The sequence below is a fragment of the Pan troglodytes genome, chromosome 16 (genome assembly GCF_028858775.2).
Source record: "Pan troglodytes isolate AG18354 chromosome 16, NHGRI_mPanTro3-v2.0_pri, whole genome shotgun sequence".
Taxonomy (NCBI): domain Eukaryota; kingdom Metazoa; phylum Chordata; class Mammalia; order Primates; family Hominidae; genus Pan; species Pan troglodytes.
Window position 1 is genome coordinate 13,298,323 of NC_072414.2, and position 22,091 is coordinate 13,320,413.

The window sequence follows — 22,091 nt, forward strand, 5'->3', positions numbered from 1 at the left end:
TAAAATGAAATAAAATAATATTTTAATAAAAGGCTTGTTGTAACCAAGCGAGTTGTAGAGAAACGCCACACTTTGAGACTAATTCAGGAGTCATTTATTAGACGGCAACCGAGAGACGGCTAATGCTCGAAATTCTCTCGGGCCTGAAGAAGGAGCTAGATTTTCTTTTATACTATGGTCTAAATAGGGGAGGGGGGTTTAACTGAAGCAATTTTACAGAAGCAGAATAGGCAAAAAGTTAGAAAAAGTAATTGGTTATAGAAGCAGTTACAAAAAATAAACAGTTCCAGGTGCAGGGGCTTAAACTATCACTGAGAGATAAATGCAGGGGCTTTGGGTACCTGCCACTGAGCACATCCCCAGGAGCTGCTGGTACAGCCTGCCTCAGTATCTTATCAGCAGTTTGCATTCCTGGATGTGCTTGGAGTCAGCTTACACTCGTTATTCCCTTAAGGGGGATAAAGGGGGCTGCAAGTGAAGAAACTAAAATGTAGTCTGTCCGGCTCTCTCTGCTAGGAGAGAGTCACTCAGGTTAAAACAAGGTAGGGTATCACGGGCTCTAGCTATCCAGGCAGATCCTTTAGAAAAGAGAACGTCCAACCTCTTGGGCTGCCTCTTGGGCCCTTATGCTCTGTTTGGTGGATCTCCAAGTCACGTGGGTGCTGGCTTCCATCTGCAGGGAAGTCCCACCTGCGCAGAGCCATGGCTCATCATGAGGAGTCAGTGCGGGAGGCCAGCCTCTGCAAGAAGCTGCGGAGCATTGAGGTGCTACAGAAGGTGCTGTGTGTGGCACAGGAATGCTCCCGGCTCACGTACGCCCAGCACCAGGAGGATGATGACCTGCTGAACCTGATCCACGCCCCCAGTGTTGCTGGTGAGTAACCTAGACTGTGTTCCCCCTGTGGGGGTGCCTGTGCCGCGGAAAGAGGATGCCTGGCCTGTGGGGGTTGAGCAAGCCCTTGCTGTGTGCTTGGCACAAGGAGGGCTGCACAGGGCAGGGACCGAGGTGCTTATTTTGCCCTGGAGTTCTCTTTTCTTTTTGAGATGGAGTCTCGCTCTGTTGCCCAGGCTGGAGTGCAGTGGCATGATCTCGGCTCACTGCAACCTCTGCTTCCTGGGTTCAAGTGATTCTTCTGCCTCAGCCTCCCGAGGAGCTGGGATTACAAGCGCCCACCACCACGCCCAGCTAATTTTTGGATTTTTAGTAGAGATGGGGTTTCACCATGTTGGCCAGTCTGGTCTCGAACTCCTGACCTCAAGTGATCCGCCTGCCTTGGCCTCCCGAAGTGCTGCGATTACGAGGGTAAGCCACCACACCTGGCCTAGATACACTTTTTATGCTATTTGTTCTCGTGTAGAATCAGCCTGCCCTGGGATCCTTTGTTAGAAATTGACCAGCCTTATGTTAAGGGTAGTCCGAGCGTGCTGTGAAGATGCTGGTGGGGGTATGTAGCTGTCAATGGTTATGATTTGCCAAACCTCCTTTTCACTGGGAAATCCTCATACCACATTAATAATGAAAAGGTCAAGCACGGTGGCTCAAACCTCTAATCTCAGCACTTTGGGAGGCCGAGGCAGGAGGATTACTTGAGCTCAGGAGTTTGAGACCAGCCTGGGCCACATAGTGAGACCCCATCTCTACAAAAAATTTAAAAAACTTCATCAGGTGTGGTGGTGCATACCTATAGTTCCAGCTACTCGGGAGGCTGAGGCAGGAGAATCATTTGAGTCCAGGAGGTCAAGCTGCAAGAGAGCTGTGATCGCACCACTGCACTCCAGCTTGGGCGACAGAGCGACACCCTGTCTCAAAATAGTAATAATGTTGAAAACAGAAAGCTCAGTATCCCAGGACTGTGTCCAGTGAGGCATGGAACTTCCATAACAATAACACTTGAAACATAGATGACTTCTCAATAGGTTTTTTGTTTGTTTGTTTGTTTGTTTTTGAGAGGTCATTTCGCTCTTGTCACCCAGGCTGGAGTGCAGTGGTGTGATCTGAGCTCACTGCAACCTCTGCCTCCCTGGTTCAAGCCTCAGCCTCCCAAGTAGCTGGGACTACAGGCGCGTGCCACCACGCCTGGCTAATTTTTTGTATTTTTAGTAGAGATGGGGTTTCATCATGTTGGCCAGGCTGGTCTTGAACTCTTGACCTCAGATGATCCTCCCACCACGGCCTCCCAAAGTGCTGTGATTACAAGCATTAGCCACCATGCCCAGCCTCCTCATTAGGGTTTTATGAGTGCCAGAGAAGCCCACTAAGCCCCTTAAATATCAGGAAACCCCATGGGAATGTGTCTGGTTATCACTCCTTGGTCCCAGCTCGGGAATGAGTTATACCTCCTATGGCTCACAGGAGGTACCCAAATGGAAGGTAGAGTTCAACCTAGGTCGGGGGTTGAGCTGTGTTCCATCTTCTTGTACTACTTGTCTAAACCGAGGGGAAGGATGTGTGACTAAGAGAAAGTTCTGTACTGTCTCCTTCCCAAGGATCACTTTCTTTTTTTTTTCCCCCCCTGGAGTCTTACTCTGTCAACAGGCTGGAGTGCAGTGGCAAGACTTCAACTCACTGCAACCTCTGCCTCCTGGGTTCAAGTGATTCTCCTGCCTCAGCCTCCCAAGTAACTCGGATTACAGTCGCCTGCCACCATACCTGGCTAATTTTTGTATTTTTAATCGAGACAGGGTTTCACCATGCTGGCCAGACTGGTCTTGAACTTCTGGCCTCATTGATCCACCTGCCTCGGCCTCCCAAAGTGCTGGGATTACAGGCATGAGCCACAACACCAGGCTATAAGGATCACTTTCAATTACAGAAACATTTTTCCTCCCATTTCTAATCCTCTATTCTAGCTAAAACTGAGCAAGAGGTTGACATTATATTACCCCAGTTCTCCAAGCTGACAGTCATGGACTTCTTCTAGAAGCTGGTATGTTGAAAGCTCTCTACATAAATGACTAAGGGGACAGCTCTTCACTTTGGCGAGTATGGTATCTTAGTCCATGTGGGCTGCTATAACAAAATGCCTCAAACTGGGTGGCTTATGAACAGCAGAAATATATTTCTCAGTTCTGGAGGCTGGGAAGTCCAAGACCAAGGTATTGGCAGATTTGGTATCTGCTGAAGGCCCATGTTCTGGTTTATAGGTGGGGCCTTCTACCTGTGTCCTCATGGCAGAAAAGGTGATGAGCTCCCTTGGGCCTGTTTTAAAAGCATGTATCCCATTCTTGAGGGCTCCACCCCAAGACTGAATCACCTCTCAAGAGGCCCCACTTCCTAATAATTACATTGATGATTTTAATATACATTTTAAATTTTAATAAATACTAATAAAATTTTAATATTTTAATATACAAACTTTGGGAGGGTACAAACATTCAGACCATAGCATATTTTATTTTATTCATATATTTTTATTTATTTGTTTTTTGAGACAGAGTCTCACTCTGTTGCCCAGGCTGGAGTGCAGTGGTGCGATCTTGGCTCAGTGCAGCCTCCACCTCCCAGGTTCAAGTGATTCTCCAGCTTCAGCCTCCCGAGTAGTCGAGATTACAGGCCTGTGCCACTACGCTCAGCTAATTTTGTATTTTTAGTAGAGACAGGGTTTCACCATGTTGGCCAGGCTGATCTTGAACTCCTGGGCTCCAGTGATCCCCTCACCTCGGCCTCTCAAAGTGCTGGGATTATAGGCCTGAGCCACTGTGCCCGGCCCCATAGCATATTTTAAAAGTAGTTTTTAGGTATTGTCTATTTGCAATTTTTTAAAATATTTTTTAATTTTTTTTAGAGATGTGGTCTCACTGTGTCACCTAGGCTGGATTACAGTGGCATGGTCATAGCTCACTGCAGCCTGAACCTTCTGGGCTCAAGCGATCCTCCTACCTTAGCTACCCTAGTAGATGGGACTACAGGCACACACCACCACGTCCAACTAATTTTTATTTCTTGTAGAGATGGGGTCTTGCTATGTTGCCTAGGCTGGTCTCAAACTCCTGAGCTCCAACTATCCTCCTGCCTAGGCATCCTAGAGTGCTGAGATTACAGGTATGAGCCACTATGCCTGACCTGAGATTTTTTTCCTTTTTTTTTTTTTTTTTTTAGACAGGGTCTAACTCTGTTTTCACCCAGGCTGGAGTGCAGTGGCACAATCAGTTCACTGAAGCCTCGAAATGCTGGGCTCAAGAAGTCCTCCTGCCTCAGCAGCCTGAGTAGATGGAACCATGGGCATGCACCACCATGCCTGGCTAATTCTTTTATGTTTTTAGTAGAGAATGGTTCCCGCTATGTTGCCCAGGCTGGTCTCAAACCTCTGGCCTCAAGCAATCCTTCTGCCTTGGTCACACAAAGTGCTTAGGATTACAGGCATGACATGCCTGGTCTTAAATTGTTTATATTAGAGATTTTATTTAAGATAATTTTGGCTGGGTGCGGTGGCTCACGTCTTTAATCCCAGCACTTCGGGAGGCTGAGGCGGGTGGATCACCTGAGGTCAGGAGTTTGAGACCAGCCTGGCCAACATGGTGAAACCCCATCTCTGCTAAAAATACAAAAATTAGCCAGGCATGGTGGTTCGCACCTGTAATTCCAGCTACTCAGGAGAATTACTTGAACCCGGGAGGCAGAGGCTGCAGTGAGCCGAGATCACACCACCACACTGTAGCCTGGGTGATAGAGCGAGACAATGTCTCAAAAAAAAAAAAGAAAAAGATAATTAATACAATGTCTAAAAGATAATTTTATTGAAAATATATTGGGTATGTTTGAGAAGATGGCTTTCCAGGTTCTCGCATGACTGTTGTAGCATGTATGCCCCCAGATGTGTCATTTGTCCCTGAACAAAGCCAAGTGAGATCTTCAAGGACAGCAGGCAAAATTCCCTTTAGCTTTCAAGCGTCTGATCCAGCCTTCAAATCCTACACCTAACGATGCTGTCTTCCAAAGGGCCCCTTATCTGTGCTTTTGGCTAACAAGCAGTGGATGCCTCCTCGAAGCATCCGCTTCACTGCAGAAGAAGGGGACTTGGGGTTCACCTTAAGATGGAATGCCCCCGTTGAGGTTCACTTCCTGGATCCTTACTGCTCTGCCTCGGTAAGCACATGCTTTTCTTGGTTGGCAGCAAATACAGATATCTGGGTGATTGAATTTAGGGCGGGTTCACCCACGTCAAAGGCCTGACTTGATGTGAAAGGCCTCATGGGTGCTACATTCCCTAAAAGAAAAGGATTAATTTTTACTGTCTTTATTTTGTTTTTAGTTTTTTTTTAGACGTTGGGAGGTGGAGGCTGCAGTGAGTCGTCATCATGCAGTGGCGCGATCTCAGGGCTCACTGCAGCTTCTGCTACCTGGGTTCAAGTGATTCTCCTGTCTCAGCTTCCTGAGTAGCTGGGATTACAGGCACGTGCCACCACACTCAGCTAATTTTAGTTTTTGTTTTTGTTTTTTGAGACACAGTCTCGCTCTGTCACCCAGGCTGGAGTGCAGTGGCGCGATCTTGGTTCACTGCAACCTCCACCTCCTGGGTTCAAGTAATTCTCCTGCCTTCGCCTGCTGAGTAGCTGGGATTACAGGTGCGTGCCACCATGCCTGGCTAATTTTTTGTGTGTTTTTAGTAGAGACGGGGTTTCACCGTGTTAGCCAGGATGGTCTTGATCTCCTGATCTTGTGATCTGCCCACCTCGGCCTCCCAAAGTGCTGGGATTACAATTGTGAGCCACCTGGCCTGGCCTAATTTTTGTATTTTTAGTAGAAACGGGGTTTTGCCATGTTGGCCAGGCTAGTCTCGAACTCCTGGCCTCAAGTATTCTGTCTGCCTTGGCCTCCCAGAGTGCTAGGATTATAGGCGTGAGCCACTGTGCCTGGCCAATTTTGACTTTTTTTTTTTTTAATTGCACCCAGGCTGGAGGGCAGTGGCACGATCTCGGCTTACTGCAATGTCTGCCTCCCGGGTTCAAGCAATTCTCCTGCCTCAGCCTCCCAGGTAGCTAGGACTACAGGTGCCCACCACCACACCTGGCAGATTTTTGTATTTTTAGTAGAGATGGGTTTCACCGTGTTGTTCAGGCTGGTCTTGAACTACCGACCTCAAGTGATCTACCCGTCTCAGCCACCCAAAGTGAATTTTTGCTTTCTTGATGCGAACTTATGCAAATACCTATTTTGTTAATGGGGACTGATTCAAGGATTTGAGTGAACAAAACGTTGACTTATTTTCAACAATACTTTTTCAGGTGGCAGGAGCCCGGGAAGGAGATTATATTGTCTCCATTCAGCTTGTGGATTGTAAGTGGCTGACGGTGAGTGAGGTTATGAAGCTGCTGAAGAGCTTTGGTGAGGACGAGATCGAGATGAAAGTTGTGAGCCTCCTGGACTCCACATCATCCATGGTGAGCACTGACACCTCCCTGGGCAGTCAGTAGTGGTGTGGAGTGAAATCTGCATGAGTTCAGCCCCAGAGGTGTTTATCAGACCCTCTGTCTCCTGCCTGTGTAACATGGTACAAATGACTGGACTCCCAGGCTTGTAATCACTGTAATGTGCTCACCTTGGGTCAAAGAGAAAATTGGCAAACTTTTTCTTTTTAAAGACAGGGTCTTGCCCTATTGCCCAGGCTGGTTTGCAGTGGTATGATCATGGCTTACTGCAGCCTCTGTCTCCTGGGTTTAAGTGATCCTCCCACCTCAGCCACATGAGCACCTGGCGTTATAGGCACCCACTACCACCCCTGGCTCATTCTTTATTTATTTATTCATTTTTTTTATTTTATTATTTTTTTTGAGACGGAGTCTTGCTCTGTCACCCAGGCTGGAGTGCAGTTGTGCAATCTCGGCTCACTGCAAGCTCTGCCTCCCAGTTTCATGCCATTCTCCTGCCTCAGCCTCCCAAGTAGCTGGGACTACAGGCGCCTGCCAATGCGCCTGGCTAATTTTTTGTATTTTTAGTAGAGATGGGGTCTCACCGTGTTAGCCAGGATGGTCTCGATCTCCTGACCTCGTTATCCACCCGCCTCGGCCTCCCAGAGTGCTGGGATTACAGGTGTGAGCCACCATGCCCAGCCCATTCTTTATTTTTTGTAGAGACAGGTTCTCGCTGTGTTGCCAAGACTGATCTTGAGCTCCTGGGCTCAAGCCATCCTCTCACCTTGGCCTCCCAAAGTGCTGGGATTACAGGCGTGAGCCACTGCACCCTGCTAGCAAACTTTTAAAAATATCCTGTAGATAAAATAATCAACTGATCTATTTTTCTGATCAAATTGTTTAATTACAAAAGTAATACATACTCATAGTGAAAAAAACAAAAAAACAAAAAAAATTCTAATGATACAGAAGAGCTTAAGACGACCTGTGAAAGTTAAGACAATCCCTCTGTACACCCTAGAGGCAATGTCAGCCATGTTCTGGGAGATTTGGGAAGCATTTGAGTCTCTCAAGTTCACCTGCACAGTTACCACCTTTAATTTTCCCCAGGTGAGGCTGGGCATGGTGCTCATGTTTGTAATCTGAGTACTTTTGGAGGCTGAGGTGTGTGGATTGCTTGAAGTCAGGAGTTCAAGACCAGCCTGACCAACAAGGCAAACCCTGTCTCTACTGAAAATATAAAAATTAGCTGGACATGGTGGTGTGTGCCTGTAACCCCAGCTACTCAGGAGGCTGAGGCAGGAGAATAGTTTGGGAGGTGGAGGTTGCAGTGAGTGGAGATCACGCCATTGCACTCCAGCCTGGGCAACAGAGTGAGACTCTGTCTGAAAAAAAACCCTAAAATTTTCCCCAAGTGCTAGGGTTCATGCCACACTTAATGACGTTCTCCTCTGCACTTTGCCACACTTAATGACGTACCCTCGACCTTCCCTCTGTAACAACACTCATTTATTCATTCAACAAATATTGATTGAGGATCAATTGGGTGCCAGACACTCTCTTAGGTGTCAGAGCTCCAGTTTACATTACACAGGTAAGGTCCCTGCCGCCCTCCCCCCCCCATGAAGCTGGCACTAAGTCAGCAAATAAATGGTCAGGATTTTGATAAGTGTTATAAAGGAAAAAAGACCTGTAATGGGGTGGAATGACTGGGGAGGAGGCGAGGCTCTATCTAGGCAGGGCTGGAACAGACATGAGAGTGACCAGGAGGTTCGAGCCAGTGGCAGAGAGACAAGAAAGGCCTTCTGGGCAGGGGCACCTACAGGTACAGGGCCCCTGCAGCAGAATAAGCTTCTCCTACCAGAGAGGCAAAAGAAAGGCCTTTTGGCAAGAGCACCAGGACAAGGAAGGGAGCCGTGGGAAGTGAGGTAGGAAGGAGGCCTCGGCAGCAGTGGTGGGAGCTTGGAAGCCAGTGGGCCTTTTCAGAAGGGGAGCGGCATGGTGTGATGTTTGTTTTAGAAGGGTGTCTGCTGCCGGAGACTGGCCATGGCAGTTGTCCAGGCTGGTGACGTTAGTGGCTGAGGTGATGGGGGTGGCTGTAGAGTTGGAGAGACATGAGTGTCCCTGGGACATAGTTTGGAGGTAGAGCTGATGGGGGATTTGTGGATGATTTGTGTAAAGGAGACAGTGGACAGGGAGGTGAGGCCTCAGTTTTTGGCTTGATCAATCTCATGGGTAGTGGTTATTTTTCTACCTTTAATTTCCTTTTTCTCTTGTTGTTTTTGTTTGTTTGTTTGTTTGTTTTTTTGAGACAGGGTCTCACTCTGTTGCTTGGCTGGAATGCAGTGGTGCAATCATAGCTCACTATAGCCTTGACTTCCTGGGCTGAGGCAATCCTTTTGCCTCAGCCTCCCGAGTAGCTGGAACTACAGGTGTGTACCACTATGCCTGGCTAATTTGTTTATTTACCTATTGTAATTTTTTTTTGGTAGAGATGGGGCCTTGATATATTGCCAAGGTTGGCCTCAAACTCCTGGCCTTAAATGATCCTTCCACCTCTGCCTCCCAAAGTGTTGGGATTACAGGCATTAGCCACCATGCCTGGCCTGGTTATTTTTCATAATGATGGGTAATGGGTGTGAGGGAGGTGAAGGAGAGAGAAATCAAGAGTCGTGTTTTGAATGTTTCAGATGCTATTAGCAGTCAGACGTAAGCATAAAGGAGGAGATTGGATGTGAAGTCTTCAGTTCGAGGAAGAAATCAGAGCTAGAAATCAATATTTGAGAATCACTGCACAGGGATGGTATTTGAGGCTGTCAGACAAAATACAGTTCCCTTCAAGGGGGCTAGGGCTGAGGGCTAAACATTTAGAGATCAGTTGGAAGAGAAGCAAGTGCAAAGAAAATGCAGGAGAGTTCAGAGATGTTGGAGGAAAGGAGCTTCTCAAATTAAGAGGAGAAAGCTTTGCAGTGAGAGAGTGATGGGTTGCATTGAATGCAGTTGAGAGGTGGAGAATGAGGTCGGCTTAGCTGTGCCTATTGTATTTGGCAGCAGGATGAAAAGACACTTTGGTGGAGAGGTGGCAACAGAAGTCAGTTGAGAGAGGACCAGAAAGCCAATGGATTTTGAGTCCGTGGATATGAAATGCTCAGCATAGGCAAATCCAGAGACAGAAAGTAGATGGTGCTGGGGCTGGGCAATGGGAGTAGGGAGGGACTGCTGAAGGGTCATAAGGTAGAAGGTTTCTTTTTGGGGGGATGGAAATGTTCTGAAATTAGGTAGTAGTGATGGTCACCTAACTTTGTGAATATACTAAAAAATCACTGATGTTTTGACATACTGGCTCACACCTCTAATTCCAGCACTTTGAGAGGCTGAGGCAGTATGTTCGCTTGAGCCCAGGAGTTCGAGACCAGCCTGGGCAACATGGCGAGACCTTGTCTCTACAAAAAATAAAAAAAATTAGCGAGGCATGGTGGCACACACCTGTAGTCCCAGCTGCTTGGGAGGCTGAAGCCGGAGGATCACTTGAGCCCAGGGAGGTTGGGGCTGCAGGGAGCTATGATTGTACCACTGCACTCCAGCCTGGGTGTCAGAGCAAGACCCTGTCTCGAAAATAATAAATAAAAGCCACAGAAGGGTATTAAAATGGTGAATTTTATGCATGTATGTGAACTATATCTCAAAAAAAAATTTTTTTTTTTGAGACGGAGTCTCACACTATCGCCCAGGCTGGAGTGCAGTGGCGTGATCTTGGCTCACTGCAACCTCTGCCTCCAGGATTCAAGTGATTCTCCTGCCTCAGCTTCCTGAGTGGCTGGGATTATAGGCGGGCACCGCTATGCCTGGCTAATTTTTGTTTTAGTGGAGACAGGGTTTCACCATGTTGGTCAGGCTGGTCTCGAACTCCTGACCTCGTGATCCATCCACCTCGGCCTCCCAAAGTACTGGGATTACAGGCGTGAGCCACCACACCTGATATACTTCAAATTTTAAAAGAAGATAAAGTCAAGGGACTCAGAGCATCTTGGGAGAAGGGATCATAAGAAATTATATTTTTAGGGACAAAATGCATGGAGTTTATGGACAAGTGATTAAGGTCCCCAGCAGAAACAGAAAAGAAGTTTGTCCAAAAGGAGGTTAGAGAAAAGAGCCGAGCCACACACTGAAGGTTGGAGTAGGGACCCCATCAGCAGAGGCCTGAGTTTCTGGGGCATGCCCTGCCCCCTGTGAGAGGTGCAAAGACTTGACTTTCAAGCCTGTGACATCTTTACACCAGGCCAGGGAAGGGGCTGCTGTAGTAGCTGAAAGCAAGGGTTCTGCACTCAGACAGTCTAGATGTGTATCCTGGCTTTCCACCACCGTTGTGTGGCCTTCAGCAAGTCAGGGAATAGCTGTGAGCCTCAGGATAAACTGAGTTTACATAAAGCCCTTCCAAGAGGGCCAAACATGAGCTACATTTCAATTCACAATAGACATTATAATGATGATAACCATGATCATGATGTTTATTCTTTTCACCCAGCAGGATGTCTTTAATTTTTTTAAAAATAATGTTTTTAGGCTGGGCACAGTGGCTCACGCCTGTAATCCCAGCACTTTGGGAGGCTGAGACAGGTGGATCACGAGGTCAGGAGATCGAAACCATCCTGGCTAACACGGTGAAACCCCATCTCTACTAAAAATACAAAAAATTAGCTGGGCGTGGTGGCGGGTGCCTGTAGTCCCAGCTCCTTGGGAGGCTGAGGCAGGAGAATGGCATGAACCCAGGAGGTGGAGCTTGCAGTGAGCTGAGATCGTGCCACTGCACTCCAGCCTGGGCGACAGAGCGAGACTCTGTCTCAAAAAAAAAAAAAATGTTTTTAGGCTGGGCACAGTGGTTCACTCCTATAATCCTAGCACTTTGGGAGGCCGAGGCAGGTGTATCACTTGAAGCCAGGAGTTGGAGACCATCCTGGCCAACATGGCAAAACCCTGTCTCTACTAAAAATACAATAATTAACGGGATGTGGTGGTGTATACCTGCAATCCCAGCTACGTGGGAGGCTGAGGCATAAGAATTGCTTGAGCCTGGGAGGCAGAGGTTGCAGTGAGCCGAGATCGTGCCACTGTACTCCAGCCGGGGCAACAGAGTAAGACCCTGTCTAGAAAAAAAAAAGTTTGTTTTTTGTTTTGAGACACAATCTCGCTCTCATTGCCCTGGTGCGATCTTGGCTCACTGTGGCCTTTACTCTTGGGCTTAAGTGATCCCCCCACCTCCGCTTCCTGAGTAGCTAGGACTACAGGCATGCAACACCATACTCAGCTAATTTTTCATATTTTTTGTAGAGATGGGGCTTCACCGTGTTGCCCTAGCTGTTCTCTAACTTCTAAGCTCAAGCAATCCACCTACCTTGCCTCCCAAAGTGCTGGGATTACAGGCATGAGCCAGCATGCCCGGCCAAATAATTTCTTTTGTTGTTGTTTTTTGTTTTGTTTTGTTTGTTTTGAGACAGGGTCTCACTCAGTTGCCCAGGCTGGAGTGCAATAGTGCAATCATAGTTCACTACAGCCTCGAGTTCTAGGGCTCAAAAGATCCTCCCTTCTCATCATCTGAGGTCAGGAATTCTAGACCAGCCTGGTCAACATGGTGAAACCCTGGGTGTGGTGGTGGTGGGTGCCTGTAATCCCAGCTACTTGGGCGGCCAAGGCAGGAGAATTGCTTGAACCCAGGAGGCAGAGGTTGCAGTGAGCCGATATCATGCCACTGCACTCCAGCCTGGGCAAGAGAGGGAGACTCCATCTCAAAAAAAAAAAAAAAGATCCTCCCAAGTAGCTGGGACTACAGGCGTGCACCACTATACCCAGCTAATTTTTAATTTTTTTTGTAGTGACAGTCTCATTTTGTTGCCCAGCCTGGTCCCAAACTCCTGGGCTTAAGCAATCTTCCTGCCTCCGCCTCCCAAAGTGTCAGGATTACAGGAATGAGCCAGTGCACCAGGCCAAAAGTAATTTCCTTTTGTCTTTTATTTAACTAATTTTGTAGTGATGGGGTCTAACTAAGTTATCCAAGCTGATCTTGAATTCCTAGCCTCAAGAGACCCTCTTGAATCAGCCTCCCGAATAGTTGGGATTACAGGTGTGAGACACTGTACCTGGCTCTTTTTTTTTTTTTTTTGGAGATAAGAGTCTTGCTCTTGTCATCCAGGCTGGAGTGCAGTGGTACAATCTTGGCTCACTGCAACCTCTGCTTCCCAGGTTCAAGCAATTCTCCTGCCTCAGCCTCCTGAGTAGCTGGGATTACAGGCACCCACCATGATGCCTGGCTAATTTTTGTATTTTTAGTAGAGATGAGGTTTCACCACATTGGCCAGGCTGATCTTGAACTCCTGGCTTCCGGTGATCGGCCTGCCTTGGCCTCCCAAAAGTGCTGGGATTACAGGAGTGAGCCACCATTCCCAGCCCCTGGCTTTTTAAAAATAATTTTTAAAAAATAATTTATTTTTGTCTATTAATTTTTATGATAAGGATTTTAGATAATGACAGCCAAGCACTGTTTTTAGCGACTGAACCTTTCAAACAAAATCAAATAAAGAGAGCATTTAGCCTAGCACTCTGGCTGAACCGATGACCTGCTGCCCTTGGCTACCCTCTTGACTACAGTGGGGATCCCTAGCTAAACAAATGTAAGCTTGGAATCAAGCTCTGGAATTACGCCCTGACTGCTGTTCACAAGCTGTGTAACCTTCAGCACGTTCATACCCTCCCTGGGCCTTGGTTTTCTCATCCAGAGGATGGAAGAGTTAGGCCTACACAGTGGTTTTAAACTGTGCTCTATAAACTCCTAAGAGTTCTGGAGGGATACCCCAGTGGATTTGAGTGAGGAGTGGGTGGCGGGGAAAGAAATAGTAAATGGAGCTGGGCACAGTGGCTCAAGCCTGTAATCCCAGCACTTTGGGAGGCTGAGGCAGGTGGATCACTTGAGGCCAGAAGTTCAAGACCAACCTGGCCAACATGGTGAAACCCTGACTCTACTAAAAATACAAAAATTATCTGGGCATGGTGGCATGTGCCTGTAATCCCAACTACTTGGGAGGCTGAGGCAGGAGAATCACTTGAACCTGGAGGTGGAGGTTGCAGTGAGCCAAGATTGGGCCACTGCACTCCAGCCTGGTGACAGCAAGACTCTGTCTCAAAAAAAAAAAAAAGGCTTTTCAAAGAAAGTAGTGGTACACATTGCAGGAGTGAGAGAGAGTGTATGTGGGTATGATACCGGGGTGGACCTGGAGGGGAACAGGGTCAAGAAAGGCTTTACTTTTTTTTTTTTTGAGACAGAGTCTCGCTCTTTCGCCCAGGCTGGAATGCAGTGAGTGGCACTATCTCAGCTCACTGCAAGCTCCACCTCCTGGTTCACGCCATTCTCCTGCCTCAGCCTCCTGAGTAGCTGGGACTACAGGTGCCCACCACCACGCCTGGCTAATTTTTTGTATTTTTAGTAGAGGCAGGTTTCACCATGTTAGCCAGGATGGTCTCAATCTCCTGACCTTGTGATCCGCCCGCCTTGGCTTCCCAAAGTGCTGGGATTACAGGCGTGAGCCACTGTGCCTGGCCAAGAAAGGCTTTTCAAAGAATGTGATGGTACGCATTGCAGGAGTGTGTGTGTGTGTGTGTGTGTGTGTGTAGAGGGGTGTGTGTATGTGTGTAGAGAGGGGTGTGTGTGTGTAGAGAGAGGGGTGTGTGTGTGTGTGTAGAGAGGGGTGTGTGTGTGTGTGTGTGCGTGTGTGTGTGTAGAGATCTGGGAGGCAAAGGTGCCTGGAGGAGAGAGGGAATGGGATTCAGGCACACAGAAGGGCTTGGTCTTGGGGGACAGATGCCATGAAGTATACGGCAGGGATTTCAGGAGGGTGCGTGAGTGGCTTCAGGAGGAGAGCGAAGATAAGAAACAAGTATACAGGAGAAAAGGAAATGAAATTACTAGGGACACACAAGAGTGCCAGGAAATGGGTGCCTATTAGAGGTTTGGGGTCAGGTTAGAATTCCAAGGGAAGCCTTGGTGAGTGTCCTCCAGCAATGCACAACCTTTCAGATACAGGCCCTAGGGGAGGCAGAGGGTGGAGATGAGCGAGTTAGCATTGCTGGGGGCAGATGGAAGAGAACTGAGGATATTTATAAGGCAGTGGTTTTGATACACAATGGACTTTGAGCAGCTGAGGGTTGGGAAATGCTTTCAGGCCTCACATCTGTCTCCAGGATTATTCATTTTATTATTGTTTTAAATGACATTGTGTGTGCTCCGTAAAACATGGTGGAGTTAGTGGTCAGTTTTCCAGAAAAGGAAGAGGCATCTCCATCCTTAGGGGCTCAAAGTACCCCCTACTTTATTGCTGCATAACTCAGATTCCTGAGGGTTTATTTTATTTATTTATTCGTTATTTATTTATTTATTGCGATAGAGTCTCACTCCATTGCCCAGGCTGGAGTGCAGTGATGTGATCTTGGCTCACTGCAACCTCCACCTCCTGCGTTCAAGTGATTCTTCTGCCTCAGCTCCTGGGTAGCTGGGATTGCAGGTGTGCGCCACCACACCCGGCTAATTTTTGTATTTTTAGTAGAGATGGAGTTTCACCATGTTGGCCACGATGGTCTGGAACCCCTGGCCTCAAGTGATCTGCCCACCTCAGCCTCCCAAAGTGTTGGAATTACAGGCGTAAGACACTGTGCCTGGCCCCTCTTAGGGTTTATATTAGGAACAGTGTCCTCAACTATTGCAGCGATATATTGTATGCCTAATGTTAGTGACAGAACACAGTAGACCATCAATAAACATGTAGCGAACTAAACAATCTCAATGTTAGGCAAACCTTAGAAGCTGGTGATAGCCCATGTGGAAGTCTTCAGAAAGCAAGCTTCCTTAGATTTCCAGTTTGAATCCTACATGATTCTTGGAAAGTTAACAGTAGAGAGTGTTTAATGGTACAAAGTTTCAGCTGAGGAAGATGAAAAAGTTTTAGAGATGGATGGTGGCAGTGGAGCATAATGATGTGAATGTAGTTAATGCCACTGAACTCTACACTTGAAAATGATGAAAACGGCACTCCAGCCTGGGCAAAAGAGTGAGACTCCGTCTTAAAAAAAAAAAAGAAAAAGAAAAAAGAAAATCAGGTGTAGAATAGCATAGTATATGCCTTTTAAGAAAATGAATGGTAATATACTTATGTACATACAGAAATACCTGTACATGCACATCATCTCTAGAAGTATAACATGGAGGGCCTAGAAGCCCAGGTGACAGGGAGACCTATTGCTCACTGCATATTCTTTTTTTTTTCCTTCCCTTCCCCTCTTCCCTTCCCTTCTCCTCTTCCCTTTCCTTTCCCCTCTTCCCCTCTCCCCCGCCCTTTGTTTTTTGAGACAGGTCCCACTCTGTTGCCCAGGCTGGAGTGCAGTGGCACAATCACAGCTCACTATAGCCTCAACCTCCTGGGCTCAAGCAATCCTCCCCTCTAAGCCTCCCAGGTAGCTGGGACTGTAGTTGTGAGCCACCGCGCCCCACCCTGTACTTTCATATTCGTGACCGTTAGTATTATTACTTTCTCAAATAGAAGAAGAACCTTAAAATGTGAGTTGTGGCTCCTAAGCTTAAATTGTTACATTCAGTACATTCCTTAAAAATTATCCTTGTTGGGCCGGGCGCGGTGGCTCACGCTTGTAATTCTAGCACTTTGGGAGGCCGAGGCAGGTGGATCACAAGGTCAGGAGATCGAGACCATGGTGAAACCCCGTCTCTACTAAAAATACAAAAAATTAGCCAGGTGTGGTGGCGGGCGTCTGTAGTCCCAGCTACTCAGAGAGGCTGAGGCAGGAGAATGGCATTAACCCAGGAGGTAGAGCTTGCAGTGAGCCAAGATCGTGCCACTGCATTCCAGCCTGGGCGACAGAGTGAGACTCCATCTTAAAAAAATAAAAACAAAAACAAAAAACAAACAAACAAAAAATTATCCTTGTTGCACCTGGTGGCACACACCTAGAGCCCCAGCTACTCAGGAGGCCAAGGCAGGAAGATCACTTGATCCCAGGAGTTCAAGACCAGCCTGGGCAACATAGCAAGACCCTGTCTCAAAAAAGAAAAACAGTTTGTCCTTGTTTTAAGAACCTAATTCTATATAAGCATTGGTCACCTGAGTTTCCGAATTATGTCTGTTTAATTTATTTTTTGGAGACAGAGTCCTGCTCTGTCGCCCAGGTTGGAGTGCAGTGGTGCGATCTCAGCTCACTGCAACCTCTACCTCCTGGGTTCAAGTGATTCTCGTGTCCAGCCTCGCAAGCAGCTGGGACTACAGACATCCACCACCACACCTGGTTAATTTTTGTATTTTAGTAGAGATGGGGTTTCACCATGTTGGCCAGGCTGGTCTTGGACTCCTGACCTCAAGTGATCCACCTTCCTCGGCCTCCCAAAGTGTTGGGATTACATGTCTGAGCCACTGCGCCTGGCCAAACTTCGTAGTTTTTATCATCTATCTTGATGATGCCTGACGCCCTTTTTCTTTCTTTTCTATGTGCAGCATAATAAGAGTGCCACATACTCCGTGGGAATGCAGAAAACGTACTCCATGATCTGCTTAGCCATTGATGATGATGACAAAACTGATAAAACCCAGAAAATCTCCAAGAAGCTTTCCTTCCTGAGTTGGGGCACCAAAAAGAACAGACAGAAGTCAGCCAGCACCTTGTGCCTCCCATCGGTCGGGGCTGCACGGCCTCAGGTCAAGAAGAAGCTGCCCTCCCCTTTCAGCCTTCTCAACTCAGACAGTTCTTCATACTAATGTGAGGAAACAAACACGTTCAGGCCCCGAACATTTCTGGTGCTGACTCGGCCTTAAACATTTGTGCCATAATGGAAAATATCTATCTATTCTCAAATCCTGTCCTTCTCATAGTGTAAACTCACATTTGATGTGCTTTTATGAAGGAAAGTAACCAAGAAACCTCTAGGAATTAGTGAAAAAAGAACTTTTTTGAGGCGTGTTACTATACTGCTGTAAGTTATTTATTATATAAAGTATTGTAAATAGAATAGTTTTGAAGATATGAAATACGGCTATTTTTAATGGTGAAAATTATGACTTTTAGTCACTATTAAATTGGGGTTACCTATAATAATACAATTTGTAGTTGTTTCCAGGTTTGGCTAATAATCATTCCTTAACCTAGAATTCAGATGATCCTGGAATTAAGGCAGGTCAGAGGACTATAATGATAGAATTAAATTAGTGTCACTAAAAACTGTCCCAAAGTGCTGCTTCCTAATAGGAATTCGTTAACCTAAAACAAGATGTTACTATTATATCGATATACTATGAATGCTATTTCTAGAAAAAGTCTAGTGCCAAATTTGTCTTATTAAATAAAAACAACGTAGGAGCAGCTTTTCTTCTAGTTTGATGTCATTTAAGAATTGCTAACACAGTGGCAGTGTTAGATGAAGATGCTGTCTACAAGGTAGATAATATACTGTTTGATACTCAAAACATTTTTCATTTTGTTTAGAGTAGAAGTTACATAATTCTATATTTTAAGTCTTGGGTAAAAATGTAGTTTTACATTTTATAAAGTAAAGATGTAAATGATTCAGGTTTAAAGCTCTATTTGACTTTTTTGTTGTTGTTGTTTGAGATAGAGTCTTGCTAGTGTCAATAGCAAAAGCCTTCTAGCTATCTGCCTTTCAGGTACATGGTGAGGCATACTTAACTGTTTTCTCTGATGTTGGGCATAGCATGGACCTACTTGGTTCAATATCTGACACTATCTGCATTTATTGACACTATCTGCGTTGATTTGTGCTATTTCCTGTGTGTGATTTGCACGTCTGCCATTGCTTTTTGTCTCTAGTTACTGCTTTCTTTTCCTGTTTGTCTTGTTCTTGCAGGACCCTTTCTGACTCTCTCAAGAGGGACGTTTTCAACCCCAACTCCCGCTGGTCTAATCCTAACCAGCACCAGCTGGTTGGGAAGTAGAGCAGGAACTCTGGCTGCCCTAATCTACATGGTGCTCTCTGCTCCTGGGCAGAGGTGTGGGTGTTTTTATATACTATTCTCTTGAGTATGAAATGCCTGAACAAAGCAGTGATTTGGCAAGCCTGAAGTCACACACTGGGGCTCATAGTAACTTGCTTCTGCTAGCAACATGAGCATTAGAAACATTTCCTGGCCAAGTAGCCTTGAATCAGCTAGGAGTAGGGGTGCAATGAGTCTGGGTTCACTTTGCTCAGGGTGACAAGGCTTTAGAGTATTGGTTAATTGTCAAACTCTTTTGTTTAAGAGACAAGGTAAACATATATACATACATACATAGAGAAGCTTTCTAGGGTTACTTAGGCTTTATGTGATTACTAGCAGAAATGTTTGTATTTGCAAGCAAAGCTTATAAATCACCTCTTAGATATCTTTGCAAAATGAAGCTAAAACATGGTTTAAAGAATCAAAAATATAAGATATTTACAATGATTTATAATTGAATCAGGAATGCATTTGATATTTTTTAAAAGGAATAATTGGCTAAGATTTAAATTAATTTGCTTTCCTTAAAAACCCAGAGCCTAAACAATAGAAATAGGAACAGTTACACTGGGTGTGTGAGGGGTGGAGGGGGGGACCCAACTGGGACTGAAATTTCTTGGAGAAAATCTACAAAATCAGTCAAGCATACGTGGATTGTGTGACTTCATTTAGTTGGAGGAGAACTGAGCAACCCACTGATCTCAAATGTCTTTCCCCAGGAGAAATAATCTCTCTTGTCTTGGAATGGCTGTAGCACTGAAAGTCTATTACACCCTTGGCACTTACCTTAATCTATGCTGTAATATTATCTCTTTTAGAAATGTTTTTATCTCTTCATTATAACAATTACCTTTTTATGTGCCTGACTTACCTAGGATGCTAATTCATTCCAGGTAGCCTGGAACAGTTCTGATTTGCGCCCGTTGCCATGGTTTAATAGTGCCCCCTTTCACTCTCAGAAGTGTCCTGGTTTGGATGATAAATTATAAGGTTCCCATAGTCTTATCCCAACTAAACGGAAAGTTCCTGTGTTAGTCAAGATCCCAGCAAGAAACAGAATATTCTGTGGGGATTTTTGAAGAGATAAAAGTCCCTTTAATAAAGGGACTATTTACAGAAGTGTGGGCAGAGTTAAGAGCATCAAAAAAGGATGTTGAGGCACCAGGCCTGAAAAGGTAAAGGGAAGAAATGGTGCCATTGGAGCTTACCTGGGGGGCACAGCTTTTGAAGAGGGGCTGCCCTAGAGAAGCCATAGTCCTGGAAGGGCTCAAACACTACAGAATGGGCCAAGCAAGGGAAGACATTCCCTACCACTGTCCTCCCACCCATCTATTACCTATCTGTGCCTTCTATTGGTTGAACTCAAATGCAAGCCAGAAGGCAAAGGAGCCCTGGTGATAAAGTTGGAAGGTGTTCATTCCCTTGGGAAGAAGAGCAGGGAAAGGCAGAGAATGAATTGAGGGGGATCAGGTATCTTGGGTCCTAGGGAATTGGCAAACAGAAAATAAAGCTTCCTAAGGGGAGTCTCTTTGTCTTCAAGTGAATTAAAAACACATGTGTGCACACACATGCAAAACACTACAGGAAAGGCCATGATTGGCAAGACTTGGCAGCTATTTAAGGGAGATATTCTCTACAATGGGGAACAAGAAATAAACTTAAGGAAGTTAAATTGCATACTGAAGGTAAATAGCAGACTACAACAATATTAAGCAGTATATGGTGATTGTCAGATTAATGGTGTAGGCCCTAGATGTTAAAGGAGTTTGAAGGATGAAAGATCACAATGGGCTGGAGCAATCTGAAAAAATAATTTATGGAAGAGGAGAGGTTTTCAGCAGCATTGAAATTAGAGCCAACTTATATGGGCAAGAAGGAGAGGTTGGTCTTCTTTGGGGCAATGGCATCAACAAGAGCACAGGTGTTAGCCTGAAACACATCTTCCCATGGGTGGAGGGCTGGTGTTGTTTCTGAGATTTTCAAAAATTTTACAAACATTCCAGGCAAATACCTATGGAAGGGGCTAAAGGGCATTAAATGGGCTGTAAGAGGTATAGGTTGTGGGTGGCCATTGATTCATTCCTTCAATAAACATTTATTGAATGCTTGGTATTGGTCAAGCCACTGTTCTGAGAGCTGCTGATGCCAAGTAAAATAAGACATGGTTCTTTCCCTTGAAGAAAGGGAATGGAAAAGGTAACCAAGGGAGAAAATCATTACTTTGCCTTGTGTCCAGATGAGGTTTTTCACATTCTAAGCTGGTCTTTTCACTCACTGCTTAAACTCTTTGGAGAGCCTTTACTCCCTTCAGGGGAAAGGATCGAGGCCCTTCCGATGTGGCCTTTTCTTGAGTCTCCAGCCCCATCTCTTACCACTCCTCTCAACACAGAGGTATGCACAGACGATATGCAAGCACACAGGAGATCATCTAAATGAGACTCGAGCAGAGAGTGATTAAGGAAGACTTCCTGGAGGAGGTAATGCAATCTGAATTCTGAAGTGTGAACAGGGGCTTTGTAACGGTGTTTCCATTTATTTGTGTCTATCCTGATGCATTCTAAAAAGGAAGTAAGATGGTTGGCTTAAGAAATACACAGAGCAGGATAAAAAGAAAATTAGGTAAAACATAGGGTGAGCTTATTTGCCTTTTATGTACATTGCTGCATTTGATTTCAGAAAAGCTTTATAAAGTTGCAGTTTTATTTTCATTTTCCAGATGAGGAAGCCAAGACCCAGTGGTTGAAGTACCTTGCCCAGAGCACACAGTCTTGACAGGCAGTGGAAGCAGAACAGAACCAAGCTGGTTTGGTACCAGTCTGTGAGTTTTCAGCTGTGTGCACTAGTATAAAAGATGTGCTTGTGACTTCTGTGGCTTACCTCCCTGCATAGAGCTCAAGGCCTGAAGGTGCTGCACGGGGCAGTAAAGGATGGCTGTGCACTTTGAAGACTGAAAAGTGAGTGAACGGGGTGTATTAGTCCATTCTCACACTGCTAATAAAGACATACCCGAGACTGGGTAATTTATAAAGGAAAGAAGTTAATTGACTCACAGTTCAGCATGGCTGAGGAGGCCTCAGGAAACTTACAATCATGGTGGAAGGGGAAGAAAACGTGTCCTTCACATGGTGGCAGCAAGGAGAAGTGCCGAGCAAAAGGGAGAGAAGCCCCTTATAAAACCATAAGATCTTGTGAGAACTCACATTCACTACCATGAGAATGGCAGCATGAGGGTAATCACCCCCATGACTCAATTACCTCCTACCAGGTCCCTCCCACAACATGTGGGGATTATGGGATCTACAATTCAAGATGAGATTTGGGTGGGGACACAGCCAAACCATATCAGAAGGGAACTGGGAAAGGCATTTCAGGCAGAAGAGTCAGCGTGTTCAAAGCAAGAGGAGTGTGAAAGAGCATGGCGTGTTGGAAGGATAGTAATTAGCTCATGATGTTTGGGAGTGTTAAGAGCACTGCTGAGAGATGGGGCTGGAGACGCAAGCAAGGGCCACATCTGAAGGGCTTCATATAGCCCTTGGCCTGAAGGGAGTAAAAACTCTTGAAGGAGTTTAAGCAGTGAGTGACAAGACTGAGAATGTCAAAAACCTCACTTGTATGGCAATATAAGCAAGTCTAGATAGGGAGAAGCCTGGAGGCAGAGAGGCCAGTTACAGGGCTTGCTGCAGTCATAGAGCAACAAGATGG

At 45.9% G+C, this 22,091-nt stretch overlaps 1 protein-coding gene across 1 annotated transcript in view; it reads left to right on the forward strand.

Annotated features, from left to right (window-relative positions):
- The window catches only part of LOC107968458 (putative rhophilin-2-like protein RHPN2P1), a 55,662-nt gene extending 34,243 nt beyond the window's left edge, over positions 1–21,419 (forward strand). Inside the window, 6 exon segments of the mRNA XM_054667315.2 lie at positions 680–874; positions 2,851–2,927; positions 4,940–5,086; positions 6,226–6,381; positions 16,896–17,157; positions 21,106–21,419. Coding sequence (XP_054523290.2) covers positions 680–874; positions 2,851–2,927; positions 4,940–5,086; positions 6,226–6,381; positions 16,896–17,156 — 836 coding nt within the window. The 3' untranslated portion in view covers position 17,157; positions 21,106–21,419.
- The last annotated feature ends 672 nt before the right edge of the window (positions 21,420–22,091 follow it).